General features: G+C 41.8%; 1 protein-coding gene across 3 annotated transcripts in view; it reads right to left on the bottom strand.

The window, feature by feature from the left end:
- Nucleotides 1-4,119: 4,119 nt before the first annotated feature.
- The window catches only part of rcc1l (RCC1 like), a 45,313-nt gene continuing 23,194 nt past the window's right edge, over nt 4,120-26,238 (bottom strand). For 2 of the 3 annotated variants that reach the window (XM_073053856.1, XM_073053855.1), the window contains 6 exons: nt 23,499-23,583; nt 21,045-21,226; nt 13,602-13,689; nt 13,007-13,180; nt 12,271-12,356; nt 4,120-4,415 (listed from right to left, as the gene is read on the bottom strand). In XM_073053856.1, the coding sequence (XP_072909957.1) occupies nt 4,179-4,415; nt 12,271-12,356; nt 13,007-13,180; nt 13,602-13,689; nt 21,045-21,226; nt 23,499-23,583 (852 nt within the window). In that variant the 3' untranslated portion in view covers nt 4,120-4,178. Of the gene's footprint in view, nt 4,416-8,601; nt 9,733-12,270; nt 12,357-13,006; nt 13,181-13,601; nt 13,690-21,044; nt 21,227-23,498; nt 23,584-26,238 lie in introns of those variants that run through there. The other variant, XM_073053857.1, reaches the window with a different exon arrangement.

The following is a 26,238-nucleotide window of genomic DNA, read 5'->3' as shown; positions in this document are numbered from 1 at the left end:
CATCATCTAAATATTTAAAAAGAGTCATCAACCATCATTTCATATTTATAAAAAAAATAAAATTGGAAGGAAACCATATAGCATAATTCAAATTAAATGATAATATTTGGCAAAAGAACCCCATCTTCTCTCAAAATCAAATCGAGGATCAAAAGTTCTACTTCTAATTTTTTCCAAACTAAGACATAACATTACTTGAGAAAACCATTCAATTAATGTAGGGGAAGAAATATCTTTCCATTTTAATAAAATAGCCCTTCTTACCAATAATGTAACAAATGCAATTACATGTTGATCTGAAGATGAAATACCCTGAATATGATGCAGAACTATTCCAAATAGAACAGTCAATCTATTAGGTTGTAAATTAATTTTCAGAGCTTTAGAAATTGTAGAAAATAAAGATTTCCAAAACGATTTTAATGAAGAACATGACCAGAACATATGTGACAAAGTAGCTACTTCAGTTTTACTTCTATCGCAGTAGTTATCTATACTAGGAAATATTTTAGATAGTCTCTCCTTTGTTAAATAATAACGGTGAACAATTTTAAATTAAATTAAACAATGGTTGGCACATACAGAAGAAGAATTTATGTTTTTCAAAACTCGAAGCCAATCTTCATTAACAAAAGTCATTTTAAGTTCTCTCTCCCAATCTTGTTTAATCTTTAGTGATAGGTTTTCTTTTTGTAACAAAAGTAAATTGTAAATTCTACAAATGGAACCTTTCACTAAGGGATTCAATTTCAAAATGGTATCCAACAAATCAGATTCTTGTAAATATGGAAACTTAGGTAAATATTGTAAAAAAAAGTCTAACCTGAAAATATTCCAAAAAAATGTGTATGAGCGAGAGAATATTTGTTGATTAACTCTTCAAAGGTCATCAATCGACCATCACAAAATAAATCTGTAAAAGAATTGATCCCTTTATTTTTCCAAAGGAGAAAACTCGGGTCAGTTGTTGAAGGTTTAAATGAAAAGTTTTGATATAAAAAACTAGACAACTTAAATTGTTTAAAATTTTAAAAATTACGAAACTGAACCCAAATCCGTAAGGATTGTTTAATAACCAGGTAAAGATTTAAATTTGGAATTTTAGAGAGCTGTAAAGGTAATGGAGCTCCTGAAATTGAAGTTAAATGAAATTGTTTAATAGCTTTTAATTCCAAATCAACCCATAATGGTTTTTGGTTCTTATCAAGCCAATATAACCAAAAACATAATTGTCTAATATTCACAGCCCAATAATACAGTCTTAAATTAGGAAGTGCAAGTCCACCATCTTTTTTAGATTTTTGTAAGATACTTATTAATTCTTGGTCTCTTATTGTTCCAAATAAAGGAAGAAATAAGAGAGTCAATTTTATCAAAAATTTTTTTAGTTAAAAAGATAGATATATTTTGGAAAATATATAAAAATATATAAAAATTTATAAATATATAAAAATCTAGGTAAAATCATCATTTTCACAGCATGAATATGACCTATTAAAGAAAAAGTAAGTAGATTCCATCTAGAAAATAGTTGTTTCATGGAGTCCATTAAAGGAACTATATTCGCTTTATAGAGATCTTTATATTTTTTTAGTAATTATAATACCTAAATATCTAAATGTATTAACAATTATAAAAGGAATATCATTATATATACTAACAGGGATATTTAATGGAAACAATTCACTTCTATTCAAGTTAAGTTTATATCCTGAAAATTTACCAAAATCTTTGTGTTTCCAAAAGATTAGGAATTGATTCCCCAAGATTTGAAATAAAAACCAAAAGATCATCTGCATAAAGAGAAATCTTATGTATGGTTCCATTCATAGAGATACCCATGGATATTTTTAGCTTCACGTAGTGTTATAGCTAAGGCTCCAATACAAGATTAAATAATAAAGGGCTTAATGGACATCCCTGTCTAGTGCCACGAGAAAATGAGAAAAAAGACCTGCAGTTATTAGTAATGACCGTGGCAATAGGATTCTTATAAATCATTTGAATCCGTCTATTGAAATTATTACCAAAACCAAATTTTTCTAATACTTTAAACAAATATGGCTACTCAACTCTATCAAATGCCTTTTCTGCATCGAGAGAGATAACACATTGAGGTTGCTTAGATAATAATGAATATATAATGTTTATCAATCCCCGAACGTTAGAGAAAGAATAACAGCTTTTAATAAAGCCCGTTTGATCCATAGAAATGATTTTAGTTGAAACATTTTCCAAGCGATTCGCCATTATTTTAGAGAGAATTTTTGCATCCACATCTAATAGCGAAATAGGTCTATATGATGAACATTCAACAGGATATTTATTTTTTTAAGAATTAAGGGGAAATAGATGCTTCATAAAAAGGTAAATTACCCTTCTCAAAGGATTCATGAAATATTTCCAAAAGATACGGAGAAAGCAATCTTTCAAATTTTTTGTAAAATTCCACTGAATAACCATCAAGTCCAGGAGCTTTACCTGATTGCATTGATAAAATAGCTTTCTGAATTTCATGCTCAGTAATTGGAGCATCAAGCATCTGTTGATCTTCAACAGAAATTTGTGGAAATTTAATTTTAAGTTTAAAAAAAAACCTTCATTTTGGAGGAATCTGCAGGAAATTGAGATCTATAAAGATCAGAGTAAAAATCTTGAAAAGTATTATTAATGTCCTCATGGTTACTTGCTATATCTCCATTATTTTTATGAATCTTTAAGATTTGTCTTTTAGCTCTAGCTGCTCTTAATTGAGAAGCTAAGAGCTTATTATTTTTATCCCCAAAGATATAAAATTGACTTTTCAATTTAAGCAAATATCCTTCAATAGGATATGTTAGTAATAAATTATACTGTGATTGTAATTCCACTCTTCTTTTAAATGAAACAACATTTGGAGAGATTGCATTGATGTCATCTAATTCTTTAATTTGTTTGGAGATTTTATCTAATTCCATTCTTGTTTGTTTCTCCAGTTTAGCTAGATACAAAATAATTTGACCACGTAAATAAGCTTTTAATGTATCCCAAATTACTAACAGAGACGTTTCCTATATTATTAAAGAGAAAAAACTCTTTTATCTGAGCTTCAATAAACTCAACAAATTCTGAACTTCGTAATAAATGTTCTGGAAAACGCTAAAATGGTCTGGTAGAAACAACATCTTTCAGTTCAAATATGAAGTTTAAAGAGGCATGATCAGGCAGATCGCATCATACTCACATTTCTGAACATTAAATAAGAGTTGAGGGGCAACTATAAAATAGTCGATTCTCGAATATTTATTATGAACATATGAGAAAAAAGAGTGTTCTCTATCACTCGTGTGCATATGCCTCCAGATCTCAATTAAACCGTAATCAATTTAAAAGGAATTAATAAGTGATGCAGAAGGATTAGGGAGTTGATGTTTGGATGATGACTTATCCTTTAAAGGATTTAGACAAGAATTAAAATCACCACCTATTAATAATATATATTCATTTAAATCAGGTAATAGAGCAAAAACAGCTTTAAAAAATGAGGGATCATCAACATTTAGTCCATAAATATTAACCAAAACCATTTTCCTATTACAAATTATTCCTTTAAGAATCAAAAATTTACCACTAATATCAGCTATAATATCCTCCTGATTAAAAGGAATATTGGAATCAATAAAGATAGAGACACCTCTAGTTTTACTCTGGGAGTTTGCATGAAACTGAGTACCCTTCCAAAATTTAAAAAATCGATTTTTATCACATAACCTGATATGCGTCTCTTGAGCAAAGATTATATCAGGCTGGAATCAGTTAATAACTTTAAATGTTTTCTTATGCTTAATAGGATGATTCCAACCGTGAACATTCCAAGTTAAAACATTTAACTGTTTAGATATCATCATGGAACTATGTATCTAAAAAGAGTAGTTGGACACATGTCAGGATAGGGTAGTCGGAAATGGCGGAGATGAACAACAATAAAAATAATTGGCATAGATAGATAGATAGATACTTTATTCATCCCCATGGGGAAATTCAACATTTTTTCCAATGTCCCATACACTTATTGTAGCAAAACTAATTACATACAATACTTAACTCAGTATAAATATGATATGCATCTAAAATCACCCTCTCAAAAAGCATTAATAAATAGCTTTTAAAAAGTTCTTAAATAGTTTACTAAAATACATTCAATGGTAACTTAAGCTCAGTCCTAACCCCGGCACTTTAACATATCTTACCCCTGGCGTTTGAATTGTAAAGCTGAATGGCATTGGGGAGTAATGATTGGGGAGCATATGCTCCAGGATTTCATAATGGGGAGAAAAAGAAAAAAATCCCACCCAAACTACAAAGCCCAGAAACAAGTCGATATCGACTGACGCAAGCCCCAAGAAAAGCATCGATGTGAATACAACTCCGCCTACCTAAGTAAAAAAAGAAAAAAAATTAATCTCTGTCTCCCTCTACCGAACATAAAACTCATTACAGTCATGTATCTCAACATAATTAACTTGGAAGGAAAGTGTTTTTCTTGTATAACAAAACGACCTTCAATTTGAAAGTAACCTTCATAATATTAGATAAGGGAAGAAAAACACATCCAAAACAATTCTTGAAATATTTGCACAGAAGAAAAATAATCACCATCTTTAAATTGTCCTGTCTATCTTTAAAACATAAGGAAATCCAAATAATTACTTAAAAGATCTTTACAAAAGCATATGAAACAAAAAAACAATTAATTCATTTAAAAGCTGCAAAAAAATTCTGAATGGTTCAAACTTATTACAGTCTATCAACAGTTCCAATGAGGTAGGGAAAGGATGGTAGGGTACAGGAACTGTGGTGTTCAAAGGCTGTTGTAAATCTAGTCAAGAAGAAAAGAAGAGCTTCAGTCAGCTTCCCCTAATTTGTAATGCTCTCACTTTCCTTGTGGTGGAGGTCTCAGACCCATGAACAAGCCATTTATCAACTCTGGTGCAGCCGGGAATCTCATGCACATCTCTCTCGCTGAAAGATGGGGAGTTTCAACTCGGGAATTAAGGGAAAAGATCAATGTCAAGGCGCTGGATGGTCGATATCTGGGAACCGGCCGGATCCACCTTTCCACCCAACCCCTCCAACTGGTGCTCAAAGGCAACCATCATGAAGAAATATCTTTCTATCTGGTTAATTCACCTGAACTGCCACTGGTTATCCCAACATAACCCACGGATCGATTGGTCTCTGAAGGTACTCCAAGAATGCCTGTCTACCTGTTTGAGTTCAGTTCAAGCTCCATTCCATGAATCCCCTCCTGTGTCAGCTAAGGATGAGACCTGTCTGGGATTCCGGCTGAATATGCGGATCTCCTGAGGTTTTCAGTAGAAGAAGGGCCACCACACCGGCCGTACGACTGTGCCATAGACCTCCTACCTGGCGCTGGTCCACCCCGGGCTGCCTCTTTTCCCTCTCTCGTCCTGAAATGGTGGCCATGGAGGAAGACATTAAGGAGGCATTGAGCATGGGGTTTATCCGACCGTCAACCTCGCCAGCAGGAGCGGGCTATTTTTGTGAACAAGAGAGATGGCAAAACCTCCGTCCCTGAATCGATGACCGGTGTCACCTGTTCTGTGCCCACAGGTTTCATTTACTGTGAGAGTCACTTTAGGAGACGCCTGGATGAGGTGGGTTATGATATCAGTGTAACAAGTTGCGACGGACCGCTGGAATTTTCAGTTGTGGGGGGGGAGGGGGAGAGGATTTACAAATCTCTCCCATCATTTATTCCGTGGATTACTGGACCTTTCTACTTTGCCATCTGAATCTTAAGACTTACATCATTGTTCCTAAACTTGACTGTTTGGGAGCCACACACACACATATACGCATAACAATGTTAACTTCTAAACACACAAAATGCTGGCAGAACTCAGCAGGCCAGACAGCATCTATGGGAGGAGATAGTGATGACGTTTTTGTGTTTTTATTTATTTCCAGCATCTGCAGATTCACTCGTGTTGACTGTTAACTTCTGTTTATTTCGTTTAATTTCTTATATTATGAGTAGATACTAATAAAGATAGTGGTTTTAACTTTAAACCGGACTCAATTTGTGATCTAAACAACAACACACACAAAATGCTGGTGGAACACAGCAGGCCAGGCAGCATCTATAGGAAGATGCACTGTCGACGTTTCGGGCTGAGACCCTTCGTTAGGACTAACCGAAAGGAAAGATAGTAAGAGATTTGAAGGTAGCGGGGGGAGGGGGAAATGCGAAATGATAGAAGACCAGAGGGGGTGGGATGAAGCTAAGAGCTGGAAAGGTGATTGGCGAAAGTGATACAGAGCTGGAGAAGGGAAAGGATCATGGGACGGGAGGCCTCAGGAGAAAGAAAGGGGGGGAGCACCAGAGGGAGATGAGAACAGGCAAACAACTAAATATGTCAGGGATGGGGTAAGAAGGGGAGGAGGGGCATTAACGGAAGTTAGAGAAGTCAATGTTCATGCCATCAGGTTGGAGGCTACCCAGCCGGTATATAAGGTGTTGTTCCTCCAAGCTGAATGTGGCTTCATCTTGACGGTAGAGGAGGCCATGGATAGACATATCAGAATGGGAATGGGGACAGTAGAGGAGGCCATGGATAGACATATCAATTTGTGATCTATTGTTGCTGGAACGTACACACCAGGTTCGGATATGGCCCAACAGCGGAGTGAAAGACACTGAAACAGGTCGACAGTTCACAGACTTTAATATGAGTAGTGTTAAAGGGGAAATAAAACAATAAACACTAGGCCAAACAGGACCGTTAACTAAAACTCCCAAAAGGAAAACGAAGCCCACACTGCGGCTGAAAAGAAGATTAAACGAATACCGCTAGTTTTCGGAGTAGGTTGATTTGAAAGACCAATACCTCAGGGAAGGCAGCGAAGCACAAGTCTCGGCAGCACGATGACGAAAATGGAGTTAAATACTATCGTGACAAAGAAATGATTACCTGACACGTGCAAGTTCACAAGCGGAATTGCCGTATCTACCGCGCTGCCGAATCCATGGTTGTGACAGGATTTCCCTCTCTAGGCGCAACCCCTGAGACGCCACAGACCTGTGTCCGCTGGAAGTCCCGGTTCAGCGACTTGTCCAAGATGCTCTTGGCCACCATTCCCCGTCCACAAGGTACTGGACCTTACCACGTACCCGGCAACATGGACGGTACAGACTTCTACCAGGAGGGGAGGAGGGGTGACCGGGGCCAGGGGAGAGCTAGTAACCGGCTTGAGCTGGGAAACATGGAATACTGGGTGGATTTTCAGTGGTGCTGGTAGAAGCAATCTCTACAACACCTTGTTGACAGCCTTTTCCACTACAAAAGGTCCCACGTAGCGCGGTGCCATTCTCCGGTTCTCCACTGTCAGGGGAAGATCCCTTGATGCCAGCCAGACCGCCTCTCCTGGGTTGAAAGGCCTTACCTGTCGATGGAACCAGTCAGCCTGTCCGGAACCTGGCTCGTCTCCGGCTGCGCTTGGAGCGCTGGATCTCCTGATCAGGGAAGTGCGGGGTCTGGATTCCCTTCTGGCATTCAAAGGGAGCCATACCGGAGGTTATTGTGGGCGATCTCTGCTCAAACCAATGAAGGCTGTCTGCTTTACTGTTTCTTGCCAGTTCCATTTATTCTACCTTCTCTTAGTGCTATGCTGAATTAAATAATTTTTCCAATCCTAGGACAAATGTAATCATGTTTTGCCTTGATGGTTGTCATGTAAACAATAATTATTCACACGTTCACTAATTTGAACTCCGGAACTCACACTGTCAACCATGTCCAACGATGTAACCCCTGGGAACTTCACTGCCACAGGTGGTCGGGATCAGGGCGACTTCCTCCAGTTCATCTGCAAAACACTTTAATTTCTCCTCTCCTTTTCAAAGTCTCTGATCTACAGCTACACTCAAATTGCGGTTCTTCACAGCAGGCTGGAGCACACCGAGCAGCCTGGATGCAGCCCTGTGGACAAGCCGACTGCAACATCACAGATCAGAACATCGAGACAGCAGTCGGCTCCCTCACTCTGACAGCAGCAATCGCTCTCTTTCCCTCCCTAGTAAGAGTCAGTGCGGAGACTGGATTTATGACGGACTCCAGATCATGGTCTCTTTGCGAGCTTTGCTGTTTGCCTGCATGGTGGGTGGTGAGGGGGGGGTCTGATAGTAGGTGGGGGGAGGGGGCTTTGCTGTTTGCCTGCATGGTGGGTGGTGAGGGGGGGTCTGACGGTAGGTGGGGGGAGGGGGCTTTGCTGTTGCCTGCATGGTGGGTGGTGAGGGGGGGTCTGACGGTAGGTGGGGGGAGGGGGCTTTGCTGTTGCCTGCATGGTGGGTGGTGAGGGGGGGTCTGATAGTAGGTGGGGGGAGGGGGCTTTGCTGTTTGCCTGCATGGTGGGTGGTGAGGGGGGGGTCTGACGGTAGGTGGGGGGAGGGGGCTTTGCTGTTGCCTGCATGGTGGGTGGTGGGGGGCTGATGTTTTTACTGGGGCAGGTGGGGGAGGGGGCTTTGGGGTTCTAACGTTTTTCTGTCATTGTTTCATGTATGTCTATAAAGAGTAAGAATTTCAGATTATATATACTGTATACATTCTCTGATATCAAATTTAATAATTGAAGCAAATAATTGAGGCTGATTCACACATCCAAACTCCAACAGTGGCCGATGCTGTAATCCTGTGCTTACTGCTATCAGTACTTCATTAACAATCCATCCGCAGTCCCAACATCAGAATCCAGACTCTCCCAACATTCCCACTATCAGGATCTGGTCCACCCCATCAGCAGAATCCAGACCATCCCAATGCCAGGAGAGTCTGTCCCACATTCCCAACATCAGGATCCAGACAGCCCACACTCCAACATTGCACCAACCACTTCCCGTCCCACCACACTGCCGGTGCTGCTTTCAACCAATGATGAGTGTGTGCTGGGTCAGCAGGAAGAGTTTGAAGTTCTGAGACATAAATTCTGAGAATGTGTCTTGTTTTCCCTTTAAGGCAGATGAGTGGTGTAATTGGTGAGTTTATCGTGGGACTGGGATTCACTGCCTTCTTCAGGCCCAGCGTGGACCGATAAGATGTTTAACTGTGAAACGACATTCTGTCAACAAAGGGCAGTTTGCCCATAAAGCTGGGATGCAGGGTCCATGGAAATGTCGGTGTAGTTGGTGTGCTATTTAGCCTGTTGCTGGCAGTGTGGCCACATCACTGTGTGCTGAAGCTCAGTCCTTCCATGAGGCTCTCTCACTCCAAGTATCTGTAAATGAAACTTAAGAACCAGGAAACAATAGAGCAGGGAAAGCTGTGGATCTTGAAACCACATCATAGTGAAAAGTTAGCTGAGAATTATGGCACTTGCAACAGAGGAATTCTTATCCATAGAAGCCAGTTTGTTGATGTGATTGTTGGGGTAGAAATCCCTGTATGAGCAGGTGAGGTGACATTCATTGGTCAACATTATCACAGCTGTAGTATTAATTTCACTGCACAGTGTTTAAATAATTTCAGCACTCAGTCTTAAAGGAAATAATAGTCAGGATGGCCAGGCTGTGGGATTGGAAGCAGCTCGAACACATTTGAATACTTGAATCAGTTTTTGCCAAGAGTCAAGCATGTTCGATAATCGTGGGCCATCAGGTCAGATGAATGTTTTTGTCATTGCCACCATGTGGTCGACCCCACAAGCCACGTCCATGACCTCTCCTGGTACCGTCACCTGAAACAGATAAACAAATACAATTAGTCAGAGCAGTGGGTTCCACCTGATCTCCACGAGCTGGGTGTGATCTGAGTGAGGCTTTCTGTCTTGCAACTTGATATTTGGAGGGTGGTGCTTAGTGATGATGGCGCTAAACTCCTTTGCTTGCATCTTTGGAAACAGCTCTATTTCTATCTTTGACATCTCTTTTCCCCTTTCAAGGTTCTTTTGAAGTCCCCGACCTGGAGTTACGCACTGATTTTGGTTCTTTGCGGGAATGTGACCTGCTGTCGAGCTGCCTTTCGATACGCAAGGACGCAGCCTGGAAGACTAGCGTGCCTCCAGGGATACGGATTTTCGTGGCTCTGGAGGTGGGCCGATTCAATGCTGGTGCTGCTGCTGACTGATGCATCGCGGGAGAACATGGAAGATCGGAAGCAGTGGGCTGGCTGTGTGCCCTGAGACCCGAGTTCTTTGGGCACAGGGCTCGGAAAAAGCGACACAACACCATAAAAAAGACTTTCAACACCATAAATCAGCAAGTTGTTTTGTTATGCCTCCACTCTAACTGTGAAATGGGGACACCTCTTTTTTCCTTATTAGGGGGAGAAAGAGCCTGTGGTATGTAAAGTACTGGGTGAACGAGTAGCCTTTGGGGTACTGCAAGTCTGTGTCTTTACTGAAGCTTTACTGCACGCTCGAGTGCTCCGTGGGCGAGCACAGATGCTTTTTTTTGCTGGTGGGGGAGGTGGGGTTTGTTGCTTTGCTGCTTGTGCGTGGGTGGGGGTAGCTGAGGGGGTGCTTTGGGGTTTAACTGTCATTCATTCTTTGGGGCATCATTTGTTTTCATTGATGTTTGCGAAGAAAAAGAATTTCAGGATGTATATTATATACATTTCCCTGATAGAGGTGTATAAGATAATGAGAGACATTGATCGTGTGGATAGTCAGAGGCTTTTTCCCAGGGCTGAAATGGCTAACCTGAGAGGGCACAGTTTTAAGGTGCTTGGAAGTAGGTAGAGAGGAGATGTCAGGGGTGAGTTTTTTTTTAGTGTGTGGAATGAGCTGTCAGCAACGGTGGTGGAGGCGGATACAATAGGGTCTTTTAAGTGTTACGAATGAGGAACAACTCTGATGGGCAGAAGGGTGCAAATTGTGTGGAGAAGGGTGGAGAAATTGCAAATCGCTATTATTTCAAGGCTGCTACCAAGGAAATGAAAGGGACAAAAGGAAATCTGCCAAAGGCAGTTGTTATTGGCAACCGCTCATGAAAATTAATGAGAGAAGAGACACAGCTCAGGTTGGAATGTCTCCTATTGACAAAAGGGGAGATTTACTGCTATTGTCTTTTGGAGAAGGATTGTGTACTTGGTACTGTTCTATTCATTGAAACCCCTCAGGGGGCAACCAGAGTGGGCTGGTTTGATGGGTTACATCATCTCAACCTGATTGACACCTGAGACCCCGTGAGTGGGGATAAAAGTGAGGTCTGGGGAAACACCCCTCAGACGCACCATGAGACGCTACGAGACTGGTGGGGGCTTGTGTGTGTGTCCACCCTTCCTTGGGTGACGAGTCCATCACGGAAGAACGGTCTAGCTAAAGGACGGAGGGGCCATATGTGAATGGCCACAACAACAACGCATCAACGGATCAAGATCATAAAGGAAGGTTGGCAAGATAATAGCTGTTACTGTTCTCTCTCTCTCTCCTCAACAATTGCAACACAGCGACCAACAACTACCGCAGCCTGCATGAACTGAGTGAACTTTATATTTCCATCTGACAATTCATTATCCCCTAGACAACGATAGAGCTTATTTCTTATTGATTATTATTATACCCGCACTTTTAGGTTTAGTATTGATGACGTATATTATCTGTATATTTGCATTGATATTATTTTTGTGTATTTTTACTAATAAATACTGTTGAAAATATTATCACCAGATTCCAACGGACACTTCTATCTTTGCTGGTAAGACACCCAGTTACGGGGTTCGTAACATAAGAGACTCCTGGACAGGTACATGGAGCTTAGAAAAATAGAGGGCTATGGGTAACTCTAGGCAATTTCTAAGGTAAGGGCACGTTTGGCACAGCTTTGTGGGCCATGGGGCCTGTACTTTGCCACAGGTTTTCTATGTTTCTATTAAATGTATCTATTGAAATGACTTCAGATAGTAAGCATATGAAATGAAATGATTCTGAGGAAGTTGTTTCATTAAAGGAGTTGACCATCCTCACAACAGGAGATTTATCAAGTTTTCAAACTGAGCATCAGTGCTCAGTAAGTCAGCTATCTCTGCTGCATCAATGCCTCTCTTCAGAAGACAATCATTCTTTGGACACCTTCTGTTGAAGTATTAATGTCTGCATGGTTATAGATAAGAGATCCCCTTAATTCTCGACTCCCTGGGATTTATTAAAGAGAATGTGGAATGACAAAAGCTGCTGGCAGCTGCTTGCCTTCATTTCGTTTTGTTTATTAACTAAATTTTGTGAGCTAGACCTGTGAAATGTCAGAACTAACACCAAATATTCTGGAGAACTCACCTTCCAGGGGAAGTACTGGTCATCTTTGCTCCCAATGCCAAGGCAACCTCGCTGGTTTTTGCCCCAAACAAAGAGCTCACCACGATCTGGAACACAAGGACCATTAAGCAAACAATGAAATCCACTCTTCTCCCAAATACAGAGCTTCAACTATTGTTTGAATAAAGAGAACATGTAGGAGAGACAGGTGACGTTTGAACAATGGCAGCATATAGTAACATCACAGGATGTCAAAGGTTGATCTGCAGCCAAACATTGCAGAGAACACAGACGTTGGTGGTGTTGTGGACAGTGAAGAAAGTGGTATAAGGCGACAGCAGAATATATAGAGCAGCTAGAAAATTGGACAGAGCAGAACTGAATTCTGTTGAACATTGTGAGCATGATGGAGCCAGAATGTGTGGATACCTTTGGATTGTGTTGGCTGTTAACGCAAAGGACACATTTCACTCTATGTTAAAATGGACAGATACTGTAAAAGAAAATCTGAATCTGACGTGATGCATTTTGGGAAATCCAGTGGGGTGGGACATCTGTATACTGGATGGGGTAGAGGACTAAGTAACATTGATGGACAGAGAGACCAGGGGGTTCAAGTCTTTAGTCTTGAATAGTTTAATAGAGGGTTGGTAGAGTTAGGCTGAAGGATGAGTTAAAGGAAATGAAATACAGACCAAGAGACGGGAGCTTGGAGCATGATAAAATGGCAACACCTCAAACTGTACGATGTACTCACTAGTGATGGCAGCAAAATGGTGGAGCCCACAGGCAATACGATCAACTCGCACTTGGGATGTGAACTCCGAGCAGCCAAACAGAGTCGGTGGGATCATCTCTGGTAGTTTGGACTCAGAGAGATTACGTCCTTTCCCCAGGATCCCATACCCCCACACAAACACATTGCCATCACCTGCAAACACCAAAGCGAAGATGTGTTCAGAAAATCCAAGTACTGTTATGAACAATTCCAGATAATGAGATATAAAAGGGTCAGCTGATTGACGAATGGACAGCAGGAACATTTGACACACATGAGAGTGGACTCACTCCCACACTCGACACTAGTGCTTTGAGGGAGTGCATTTTTTAGATGTAATGTTAAAGTTTTGCTCAAGGTGGATGTTGTTCTTTTACAAGTTTTGGGGCAATACAGCATTCTAATTTGGGCAGGCAGGGACGACAAGCGAACTCTGAACCGAATGTGGCCGGTAGTCACAGCTAACATCACTTTCAGATGTGTGAAGCCCTCCCTGATGCACAATCCAATTTTCTGGAATAAAGGATGAAGAGGAAGTGGAAGGTTTAAAGAGTTACAGAAGGTGATAGCTTACTATTGAGGACTGCAGCATGAGTGCCACCACACGCCGCAGACTTTATCCGTCCCAGGCCTTTAAAGGGGAGCTTCTTCGGCACATTCACCTGAAAGATCACATCAGACATAGTGAAAAGTTTCCAAATGACCACTGCTAGGCTTTGCACCCGTCCAGTTCTGGAACCCTACTCTCCCCATGCATTTTCAGCATCTTCCTTCCCATTGACAACCTGCCTGCAGAAATTGGTTTCATTCCAGAGCTTTTAGGGATTTGGGTTTTCATTGATGGAACCAAAGAAATAATTGAAGAGAATTAATTCCCAGTACGTAGTTACACTGCAAGAATGCAAAGCCACGGACGGGACAGAGTTACTGATCTCTGCTCATAGAGCAGTACAGGCACTTCAGCACGAAGTACTGAATTGAACTAATGACATTCTGCCCACACATGGTCCAATCCCTCCATTCCAGGCATATTCACATGCCTGTCTAAGAGCCTCTATCTCATTAAAACCTCTATCATACTGGTTTCCAGCACATTCCAGGCACCCACCACAAAGCTTTCCTGCACATCATCTTTAAACTTGCTCCCTTATACTTTGTGCATAATCTCCAGTATTTTTATTTTTACCCTGGAAAAAAGGTTCCAACTTTCTACCTTATAATTTCATAAACTTCTATCAGGTCTACGCTCGGCATCTGACTTTCGTTCAAAGAAAACAAGGCAAGTTTGTCCTACCTCTGCTTATAGCTCATACCTTCTAATCCAGGCATCATGCTAGCAAACCTCTTCTGCACCCTCTCCAAAGTCTCCACATCCTTTCCACAACGGGGAGAGTAGAGTTACACACAATACTCCAAGCTTGGCCTAACCGGAGTTTTAATGGCTATACACCGGCCATTTTAATCAATGCCCCTACCAACGAAGGCAGCATACAATAAAATACACCTTCATCATCACGTTATCTACTTGCTTGGCTACTTTCAGAGAGCCATGGACCCCAAGATCCCCCTCTACATCATTACTGAAGGTCCTACCATTAATTGTGTTCATTCCCTTTGCATTTGACTTCCCAAAGCACAACAACTGGCACTTGGCTGCATTAAACTCCATCTGCCATTTCTTCCACATCTGTAACAATGTTTGACAATCTTCTTATGGTAGTCATCAAAGCAGGAAGGTATTATTATACAAAAGTTCTAATAAATTATTTTAACTATCTTAAGATATAAAATAACTTATATCTTCAAAGGAAAAAGCTCAAAACCCAGCCACAGATCAGATCGTTTGATCGTGGAATGATTATCGATGGGTGCGTGTAGTCAGAGTGGACCGAAACACTTCTTTCTGACTTGAACTGTAAAAGCCATGTAATCTCAGCACAGAGCAGCATTAAATCACATCTGAATGGCAGAGAGGGCTGATGGAAAGCTGAGTGTTAGGAGGACAACAGTGAGTGTGACCATGCCAGTTACCCAGAGTTGGTGAGATAATGTTCTCTCCCACCAGTGAATGAAGATCCCTCCTGAATTATCTATACCCTGACTATGGACACTAGTGACAGAGGACTCTCTAGTCAGGTGCACAGACAGCATTTCTATGGCTGTGAGCAAGATTCTGTATGGAGTGTCGCCTCCCTGATGCCAGGGACATGGAAGTCTCTTGGGAAATTTCCCAGGATTGAAGAATCAAGATCTAGAGGGCATAGGTTTGAATTGAGAAGGAAGACATTTAAGAATATGAGTGGCAGCTTAATGACCCAGACAGTGGTCCGAAAATGGAATGAACTGCCAGAGGAAGTGGTCGAGTACAGTACATTAACAAATTTGATAAGCTACTTGGACATGTATAAAGATTTAGAGGCATATGGACCAAACATGACAAATGGGACTAGTCTAGAGGTTAGGTCAATAAATCGAATTGGAATAGACTGGACCAGTTGAATTGCCATCTGAAGTGTAATTTATCTTAATGCAAGGAGCATTATGGGTAAGGTACAGGAGCTCAGTGTCTGGATCAGTTCACAAAATTATGTTGTTGTGACCATTAGTTAAGACAGGGAGTGGTAACTCAATGTTGCAGGGTTTAGATGTTTCAGATGTGATAGAGAGGGAGGTAAAAGAGGTGGGGTGGGGGAGAGAAGCTGTATTATAGAACTGTGAGAATGCCACAACTGCGCTCAAAAAGAACTTAGTGAAGGGCACAGCCACTGAGGCAATATAGGTATAGTTCAGGAATACAATAAGTGCAGTCACTATGATGGGGTTATACTAATGACCTCGCAATAGTCAGCAGAAGATAGAGAAGCAGATATGTAGGCAGATCACAGAAAGATGCAAAAACAACAGGGTTGTTCTAGACTTTAACTTCCCTAATATTGACTGAAACTACCTTAGTGTACAGGGCTTAGATGGTACAAAATTTGTTAGGTTTCTTGAAACAATTCGTGGATTCTCCAATGTAAATAAGGAAGAGGCTGTACTAGACTTTATACTGGGGAGTACATCTGGATAGGTGCACTTTGGGAACAATGAACACAATTCTGGAAGTTTTAAGATAGTTATTAAGCATTCCTGTGAGGATGAAAGATGAGGATGGCAAGGTTTGGCAATCTTGAAGGACAAGAGATATTGTAAATTCAGTCAGAGAGGAAAAGGAAGTATATGTAGGATTCAGGAAGCTTAAATCGGAGAAGGTCCTTAAGGAATGAAAGGAATTGGGAATAAACATAAACAAGGAATTGGGAGGGCTAAAAGAGTCCATGAAGTGTCCGTGACATGTCAGGTTAAAGAGAACCGCAAGGAATTTGAAACGTTCATTAAAAACAAGAGGGTAACGAGTGGAATGGAAGGCTCATTCAAAGCCAAAAGAAGGGATCCAGGTCTGGAGCAGAGGAAGTGGGCAAGGTCCTAAACAAATATTTTGCATTGGAATTCTCTAATGAGAAGAACATGGATGATCATGACATCAGGGATGAATACATTGACATTCTTGGTATTAAGAAAGAGGTGGCGTCAGGATTCTTAAGGAACACTAAAGTTCCCAGGTCTGACGGAATCGATGCCAGGTTATTGAGACAGGCAAAGGAGGAGAATGCTGAGGCTTTGATCAAGATAGTTGTATCATCTTTTGCCACAAATAAGGTCCCAGAATGTTGTCCATTTGTTTCGAAGAGCAAAAGGAATAAGTCATGCATTTATAGACCAGTGACCAATTATAGACCAATTTACACCATTGCTAAGGAAACTACCACGGAAGATTGTTTGGGACATAATTTACTTGCATTTAGAAAAATGTTTACTTATTAGCGACAGTTGGAATGGCTTTGTATGGAGGTCCTGTCTTATTCAGTTGATTTGAGTTTTTAGAGGAAGTGACAATCATGGATGTTTGCAACACAAACTTTAATAAAGCTTTTAATCAAGTATTCCATAGACCATAAAGCATTGAAACAGAATTAGGTCATTTGATTCATCAAGATTGTTCACCATTTGATCATGTCTGATCTATTTCCCTCTCAACCTCACTTTCTTGCCTTCTCCCCACAACTTTTCACGCCCTGACTTATTAAGAATCTGCCTTAAATACACTCAATGATTTGGCCTCCACAGCCGTCAGTGACAACAAATTACAAAAATTCACCACCTTCTGGCTAAAGAAATTCCTTCTCATCTCTACTCTAAATGGATGTCCCTCTAGTCTGAGGTTGTGCCACCTGGTCCGAGACTCCCCCACTATAGGAAACATCCTCTCCATCTAGACCTTTAAACATTCTATAGATTTCAATGAGAGCCCCACTTCCCCCATTCTTCTAAATTCTAAAGTACAGGCCCAGAACAATCAAACACTCCTCATATGACAAGCCTTTCAATCCTGGAATCATTTTCGTGAACGTCTTTTGAACCCGCTCCAATGTCAGCACATCCACAACTGCTCACAATACTCCAAGTGAGGTCTCACCAGTTTTTATGTTCTAGTCCTCTTCAAGTGAATGCTAACATCACATTTGCCTTCCTCACCACTGACTCAACCTGCAAGTTAACCTTTAGGGAATTCTGCATGAGGATTCCCTTTGCTTCTCAGCTTTTTGAATTTTCTCCCCATTTAGAAAATAGTCTACACTTCTATTCCTTCTTCCAAAGTGCATGACCACACACTTTCTGACGCTGTATTCCATCTGCCACTTCTTTACACATTCTCCTAATCTGTCTAAGTCCTTCTGGAGCCTCCATTCTTCCTCAATGCTACTAGTCCCTCTATCTACCTTTGTACCATCTGCAAACTTGGCCACAAAGCCATCAATTCCATCACTGACATGCATTTTTGCATTCAAAAAGAAGTGGTCCCAACACTGAGCCCTGCGGAACACCACTAGTCATCGGCAGCCAATCAGAAAAGGCTCCCTTTGTTCCCATTCTTTGCTTTCTGCCAATTAACCAATGCTCACCCAGTCCCCACTATCACAGGCATGTATCCTTTCTGGGAACATGTCTTCACCGCCAGTTTGTACCACACCATTTCCACATTTGTTTTCAAACTTCTCAATTTGGACCCTCTGAGGACCCCTAGTACTCACACTCAATTGACGGCTTTTCCCTGTGCTTCTCCCTCCACGTTCTACATGCCACGCTTTCCGCCATGAGGAAGTACCTGGTGTCCCTATGCCAGTCACTTCCACAACTCTGGGATTCTCTCTCCACCGCCTAGAACGGAACTGTAAGATACCTTAACGGATCCATGCTTTCAATTTCCAGTTCTTTGACTTTCTCGTGTCCTGCAAGGATCGGAAGATCGTCCATCTACAGACCACAGAAACTGCCGAATCCAACGCTGGCAGGCACAGACGTCTCCAAACTGCAATCCTTGCTGCTGACCTCAACGGTTCTAACAATCCATTCTCATTCCAATATGTCTATCCATGGCCTCCTCCACTGTCATGATGAGGCCACACTTAGGTTGGAGGAACAACATCTTATATTCCGTTTGGGTAGCTTCCAAACTGATGGCACGAACATTGATTTCTCAACCTTCTGGTAATGCCCCCACACCCCCCCCTCACCTTCTCCCATCCCCTTTTCCCTCTCTCACCCTATCTCCTTGCCTGCCCATCGCCTCCTGCTGGTGCTCCTTCCTCCTTTTCTTTCTTCCATGGCCTTCTGTCTCTTTCACCAATCAACTTCCTTGTCCTTTACTTCACCCCTCCCCCTTCAGGTTTCACCTATCATCTTGTGTTTCTCTCTCCCCCTTCCCCCACTTTTTAAATCTATTCCTCAGCTTTTTTTTCTCCAGACTTGCTGAAGGGTTTTGGCCCAAAACATCAACTACACTCTTTTCCAGAGATGCTGCCTGGCCTGCTGAGTTCCTCCAGCATTTTGTGTGTGTTGCTTGGATTTCCAGCATCTGCAGATTTTCTCTTGTCTATGCCAGTATCTTTCCTGTAATACCATGGGATCTTATCTTGCTAAGCAACCTCATGTATGGCACCTTGTCAAAGGCCTTTTGAAAATCCAAGTAGACAACATCAACCGATTCTCCTTTGTCTAGCCTGCTTGTTATTTCCTCAAACAATTCCAACAGATTTGTCAGGAAAGCTTTTCCCTTAAGGAAACCATGCTGACTTCGGCCTATTTTATCATGTGCTCCAAGTACTTCAAAACCTCATCCTTAACAATAGACTCCAACATCTCCCTAACCACTGGGATCTGATTAACTGGCCTATAATTTCCTTTCTTCTACATCTCTTCCTTCTTGAAGAATGAAGTGAATTTTAAGAGTCTTCCAGAGCCATGCCAGAATCTAGTGATTCTTGAAAGATCATTACTAATGCCTCCACAATCTCTTCAAAGCCCTGGGGTGTAGTCCATCTGGTCCAGCTAACTTACCTACCTTTAGACCTTTCAGCTTCCCAAGCACCTTCTCCCCTTCTCTATAGTAATAGTAACTGCACTCACTTCTGCCTCCTCACATTCTCAAACTTCCACCATACTGCCTGTGTCTTTCACAGTGAAGACTGATGCAAAATATTCATTCAGTTAGTCCACCCTTTCCTTTCCTTGTCCCCCATTACTACCTCTTTAGTGTCATTTTCCAGTGGTCTGATATCTGCTTTCACCTCTCTTTACTCTTTCTTTATCTGAAAAAACTTCTGGTGTCCTCTTTGATATTATTAGCTAGCTTTCCTTCATATTTCATCTTTTTTTGCTCCTTATGGCTTTTTTAGTTTCCTTCTGTTGGTTTTTAAAAGCTTTCCAACCCTTTAACTCACCACTAATTTTAGATCTATTTTATGTCCTCTCTTTGGCTTTTATGTTGGTTTTGACTTCCCTTGTTAGCCTCAGCTGCATCATCCTACCTTTAGAATACGTCTTCTTTGGGATGCATCTATCCTGTCCCTTCCAAATTGCTCCCAGAAACTCCAGCCGTTGCTGCTCTGCTGTCATCCCTGCTAGTATCCCCTTCCAATCAATTCTGGCCAGCTCCTCTCTCAAGCCTGTGTAATTCCCTTTACTTCACAGTCATATTGATACATCTGACTTTACCTTCTCCCTCCCAATTTGCACGGTGAGGCTGGTGAATTGGATACAAAACTGATTTGAGAGCTGTGGTAGAGAGGCGTTATTCCATCACCAGTGTGGTTACACAGGAATCACTGCTGGGAACACAGTTGTTTGTGATATATATGATCTGGATGAGGATGGAGGTTTAACAAGTTTAAAAACAACATGGACATTAGGGATACTGAGGTAGGTTGTATAGAGCCACAGTATATAGAGCAATCAAAACCTTGGGTGGAGTAATGACAGATGGAATTAACCTGGACAAGTGTGAGGTGATTCATTTTGGAAGATCAAATGCAAATGGAAAGTGTATAGTAACTGACATGGCCCTTAGGAATACTGATATCTAGAGGAATCTTAGGGTACAATCCAAAACTTCCTGAGAGTGGCAACACAGGTAGATAGGTGGGGAAGAATGTGTTCAGCATATTTCCCCTCACTGGCTGGGGCACTGAGTATAAAAGTTGGGAAGTTGGGTTGCTGCTACATATAACACATTTGCACTATTGTGCGCAGATCTGGCCATCCCATTACCGGATGGATGTGGGGGATTTTGAAAGCATGCAGAAGAGGTTGCCTGCATTAGAGGGTAAGTAGCTATAATGAAACTATGATAAATGTGGATTATTTTCTCTGGAGCACGAGGCTGATAGAGGTATACAAAATTTTGAGAGGCATAGTTTTAAGATGAGGAGGAAAAGATGTGAGATAACTTGTTATTTTAACAGAGTGCCCTGGAATGTGCTGCCAGGGGAGATACTGGAAGGAGAAACAAGAAGCACTTAGACAGACACATGAGCTGCCAGGGAATTAGGAGATATGACCATACACAGGCAGAATGGACAAGGGGGACCAAAGGTGAGTTGTTTGCCCGATAGTTCTGTGTTCTATGAACCATGCTTACCTGTGTGGACTCAGTGACCGTAGAAAGCTGCAGGTACTCAGAGTTACCCCAACCAAACAGGTCTCCTTCTGCCGATACAGCCAAACAGAAGTCTCCATATGTTGCGATCTGCACAATATTCACTCCAGCAATATCTCCTGTCACCCTGGTTGGTTTGGACACTGCACCATTGTGACCGAGACCTGAGTAAAGAAAGATCGGGGAATACTGAACTAGCCCACAACTAAAGAGTAAATTCTCATAAACTAAGTCAATAGAATCTTTTGACACGAATACTGTCTGTGGGACTGTTGTACAGAGGGCGTGGAGAAAAAGGAATGAACTTCATTTAGTTCTGAAAATGAAGATGAGGTGTGGGTGGAGCCAACAATCACTAGGTCATGGCAAACACTGGTGGGAGTAGTCTGTGGGGTTCTAAACACTCCTGGTAATACAGGGGATGGCACCCAACAGGAAATTAAAGATGCATATAGTCAGGGTAGGACAGTTACCATGAGTGACTTTAATCTATATATTGACTTATCAAGCCTTATCAACAATAATACCATGGAGGAAGACATATTGGAGTGTGCACAGGATGGCGTTTTAGACCAGCATCCTGAACAACGAGCTGGAGAACAGGCTATCTTGGTGCTGTGCAATGGGAAGGAGTTACTTAATAATTTTCTGATGTGGGGTCCAACAGGGAAGAGAGACGACAACATGATGCCTTCACTACATGATGAGTTATTAACTTCAAACTTCCTGCATAATCACTCAAAGAGTTGACCTGCATGTACATGTAACGAGAGCTGTTTAACTCATCTCCTTCTACCTTAGGCCATGAACTTATCAATCATCCCTGCTGTGGACGCTTCCTGGAGGTCCGAGATCCGTATGCTCCACGACCGCTGGACTAAGTGTGTAAATGTAGGAGGGGACTATGTTGAAAAATAAATGTGCTAGGTTTTCTAAAATCAACTCCTTCTACCCGAGGCCACAAACTTATCAATCACCCCTCATACATTACGTACCAGTGTAAAAATACAAAAAAATGTAACCCAACCATGAGGCTAGCAAATTATGTCCTGAGTAGTATTTGGTAAAAGGAGAAGCCACATCAAGTTGCCAGTAAAAGGAAGAACCCAAGGAGCAGAAGCAATTTGGATTTTAGCAAAGGAGGAATCAAGAATTGATTAAGAGAACACAAATCTGGGCATAAAAGACCAGCAAAGCAGACCACAAACAAGAGAATGTCTACAGATGCTGGAAATCTGAGCAACACACACAAAATGCTGGAGGAACTCAGCAGTTTGTGTGTGTAGCAACAATGTTTGTACAGGTAACACCAAGCACAGGCAGAACACAGCCACCCGGGTCAGTGCAATCCAGCACTTGTTGTGAAGCTGCTTCTCCATCAAATCTTTGGCCCCTTACCCCTGTATCCCACATCACTGTCTTGGTTTATAGGCGTTTGCAACACCATTATTTGGCTCCAAGTCCTTTGGGTGTGAACATTGATTACATCTCTTGTTATCATGTCCTTTGGTTTGAGATTACACGCATTTCTCCCCCAATACCATTCTAATGCCCACATCTGGGCAAAAGACTCACCACATAACTTATTTTTTTTAAACCTACCATGCCACAATTTATAAAAGAACAAGGATCCAGATAGATTTAAAAAAGGTGTTCAATTTTTCTTGCCAAGTTTAAAGATTTGAGTAAATAATGAACAATTACACTTGAATCTTTGGTGCTTTGATGCAGAGCTCTGGCATACCTCTTCAATCCTGCCCTTTGGTGCTATCCATGTGGAGTTTGCATGTTCCCCTGTAACAGCAAGGACCCTCCTCCCCCCAGCTGCTCTGGTTTCCTCCAAAGACACTGGGTTAGAAGTTAACAGGCTGCTGTAAACCGCCAGTTGGCAGAATCAAACAGACAGCTGTTGGGAATGTGGGGCTAAGGGCTTGTAGATAAATTTAGTGGGGGATTCGAATTGCTTTGATGATCTGGTATTGACTCTACTAATAAATAGTTTCCTGTTGCAAGGTCGTATCAGGATCTGAATCAGGTTTAATATCACTGGCATGTGTCATTAAGTTTGTTCACCTAGCAGCAGCACTTCAATGCAATACATGATAATATATAAAACATTAATCAAAAGTATATATATGCATATTAAATAGTTAAATTAAATAGTGCACAAACACAAATAATAAAAAGTGAGGTAGTGTTCATGGGTTCAATGTCCATTCAGAAATCAGATGGCAGAGGGAAAGAAGCTGTCCTTGTATCTCTGAGTGTGTGCTTTCAGGCTCCTATACCTCTTTCCCGACAGTATTGACGAGAAGAAGTCATGTTGTGAGTGATAAGGGTCCTTAATAATGGACACTGCCTTATGGAGATATTACAAGCTGTTAAACTGAATCCTGACTGCACCAGGTCAAACTCTGGGCCAAACGGAACCCCCACCTGTTTGTCCGTCAACTCCCCATCCACAGGAATAAACCTCGCCTTTGTTTGTTCTGAAGAGACTGTGATCCTGCCCACAAGCAACCTGTAAATCAGACAGTCCATTGATGAATTACAAAGACAAAGTTCGTCGAACAGCACTACACCCAAGGTAACACTATTTGGCTCATAGAATCATGGCTTCCCATCAATCCTATCAGATGAGCTGAACACCTTCGTATTTTTATCCCGCAAACTTGTGTCACAATTTTAGTTTTGTTCTGCTTTTCGACTCTGGACATTGTAGCCCTGTGACTCAGCCAGGAGGATGAGGAGAGACCCCGCGAGCTTTTACTCCTCTGCTCACTGATGTGGTGAAAGCAGATCTCAGCGCCAACTGCAACAAACAGGAAATGATGTTCCCTGCCCAGAAACCTTCATTCCCCTAAAGCCGTAACTTTACGGCAAAGTTTTAACAAGGTCATGGAGTTGCACAGAACAGAAGCAGGTGTGGACTATTTATCTGCCGGCATTAGGTTTGCGTCCTTCTGTGCTTTGCCCAAGTCTCCTAGACAGTGGTTGTATCTGACTTCACCTCCTCCTCTGCCAGCATGTCCCAAATATCAACCTTTCTCCAGCTAACAAATGATCCCCTTTAAAACTCCTGCTCTTCACTTTAAACCTATTCCCTCTTGTTTTTGATACCCCTACCATGGGAAAAAGATTATAAATGCCTACGCTGTCAATCCATCTCACAATCTGACATTTATATCAGGCCACCCCTCAGACCACCTCACAGGTTACACAAACCCATCTTATTCAATATATCCTTGGAACTAAAGGTCTCTAATTTAGACAACAGCCCGATGAAGTTCCTCTGTGCCCTCTCCAGTGTAATCATATTGTGCACACAATACCCCAGCTGTGGCCCAGTGTTCTATAAAGCTGCAAAACCGAGCCCAGCCTATAAGGACAGGCACATTGTATGCCCTCCTCACCCACCCACACTGACTTTCCTTCCCACTCCTACAAGGTTTCTCTGTTTGTCAACATTCCCGATTGCCCTATCAGTTATGTATATGCCCTTCCCCTATCTGACGACAGAATTAATCACATAGAAAAACACAAAAACAGAAAATCAACAGCACAATACAGGCCCTTTGGCCCACAAAGTTGTGCCGAACATGTCATTACCTTAGAAATTGCCAGGGTTACCCACAGCCCTCTATTTTTCTAAGCTCCATGTACTTATCCAAAAGCCTCTTAAAAGACCCTGTTGTATCCACCTCCACCACCGTCGCCGGCAGCCCATTCCACGCACTCACCACTCTGAGTAAAAAACTTACCCCTGACATCTCCTCTGTACCTACTTCCTAGCACCTTAAACCTGTGTCCTCTTGTGGCAACCATTTCAGCCCTGGGAAAAAGCCTCCGACTATCCACATGATCAATGCCTCTCATCATCTTATACACCTCTATCAGGTCACCTCTCAACCTCTGTCGTTCCAAGGAGGAAAGACCAAGTTCACTCAACCTATTCTCATAAGGCCTGCTCCCCAATCCAGGCAACATCCTTGTAAATCTCCTCTGCACCCTTTCTATGGCTTCCACATCCTTCCTATAGTGAGGCGACCAGAACTGAGCACAGTACTCCAAGTGGGATCTGACCAGGGTCCTATATAGCTGCAACATTACCTCTCTGCTCCTAAATTCAATTCCACTATTGATGAAGGCCAATACACCATACTTTCACAATAAGCCTTGTATGGGGTATCTTATCAAATGCCTTGCTGAAATCCATATACATTACATGAACTGCTCGTCCTTCATCGATGTGTTTAGTCACATCCTCAATTCAATCAGGCTCATAAGGCATGATCTGCCCTTGACAAAGCCATGCTGACTATTCCTAATCATATTATACCTCTCCAAATGCTCATAAATCCTGCCCCTCAGGATCTTCTCCATCAACTTACAAACCACTGAGGTAAGACTGACTGGTCTATAATTTCCTGGGCTAGCTCTACTCCCTTTCTTGAATAAAGGAACAATATTCACATCCCTCCAATCCTCTGGAACCTCTCCCATCCCCATTGATGATGCAAAGATCATTGCCAGAGGCTCAGCAATCTCCTCCCTTGCCTCCCACAGTAGCCTGGGGTACATCCCATCCGGTCCTAGTGACTTATCCAACTTGATGCTTTCCAAATGCTCCAGCACATCCTCTTTCTTAATATCTACATGCTCAAGCTTTTCAGTCTGCTGCAAGTCGTCACTATTATCACCAAGAGCCTTTTCCATAGTGAATACTGAAGCAAAGTACTCATTAAGTACCTCTGCTATTTCCTCCGGTTCCATACACACTTTCCCACTGTCACACTTTTCTTTCACGTCTTATCCTTTTGCTCTTCACATACTTGTAGAATGCCTTGGGGTTTTCCTTAATCCTGCCTGCCAAGGCCTTCTCATGGCCCTTTCTGGCTCTCCTAATTTCCTTCTTAAGATCCTTCCTGTTAGCCTTATAATCTTCTAGATCTCTAATGTTAACTAGCTCTCTGAACCTTTTGTAAACTTGCACTTGTTGGGATTAAATTCCACTTGTCAATGCTCCACCCACCTTTTTTTCTGATTCGTACTCTACTGTAGCCTTAGCCAACTTTTTTTATCGTCCACAATACTGCTTTTAGTGACATCTACAAAATTAGTAATCATTCCTGCTGCTTTCATATCAAGTTGTTAACATAAATCACAAAATTCCCAG

Source organism: Hemitrygon akajei, chromosome 8 (assembly GCF_048418815.1).
Source record: "Hemitrygon akajei chromosome 8, sHemAka1.3, whole genome shotgun sequence".
In the NCBI taxonomy this organism is placed as follows: Eukaryota; Metazoa; Chordata; class Chondrichthyes; order Myliobatiformes; family Dasyatidae; genus Hemitrygon; species Hemitrygon akajei.
The sequence above is the reverse complement of the archived record's forward strand: the minus strand, read 5'-3'. Positions and strand labels throughout refer to the sequence as shown.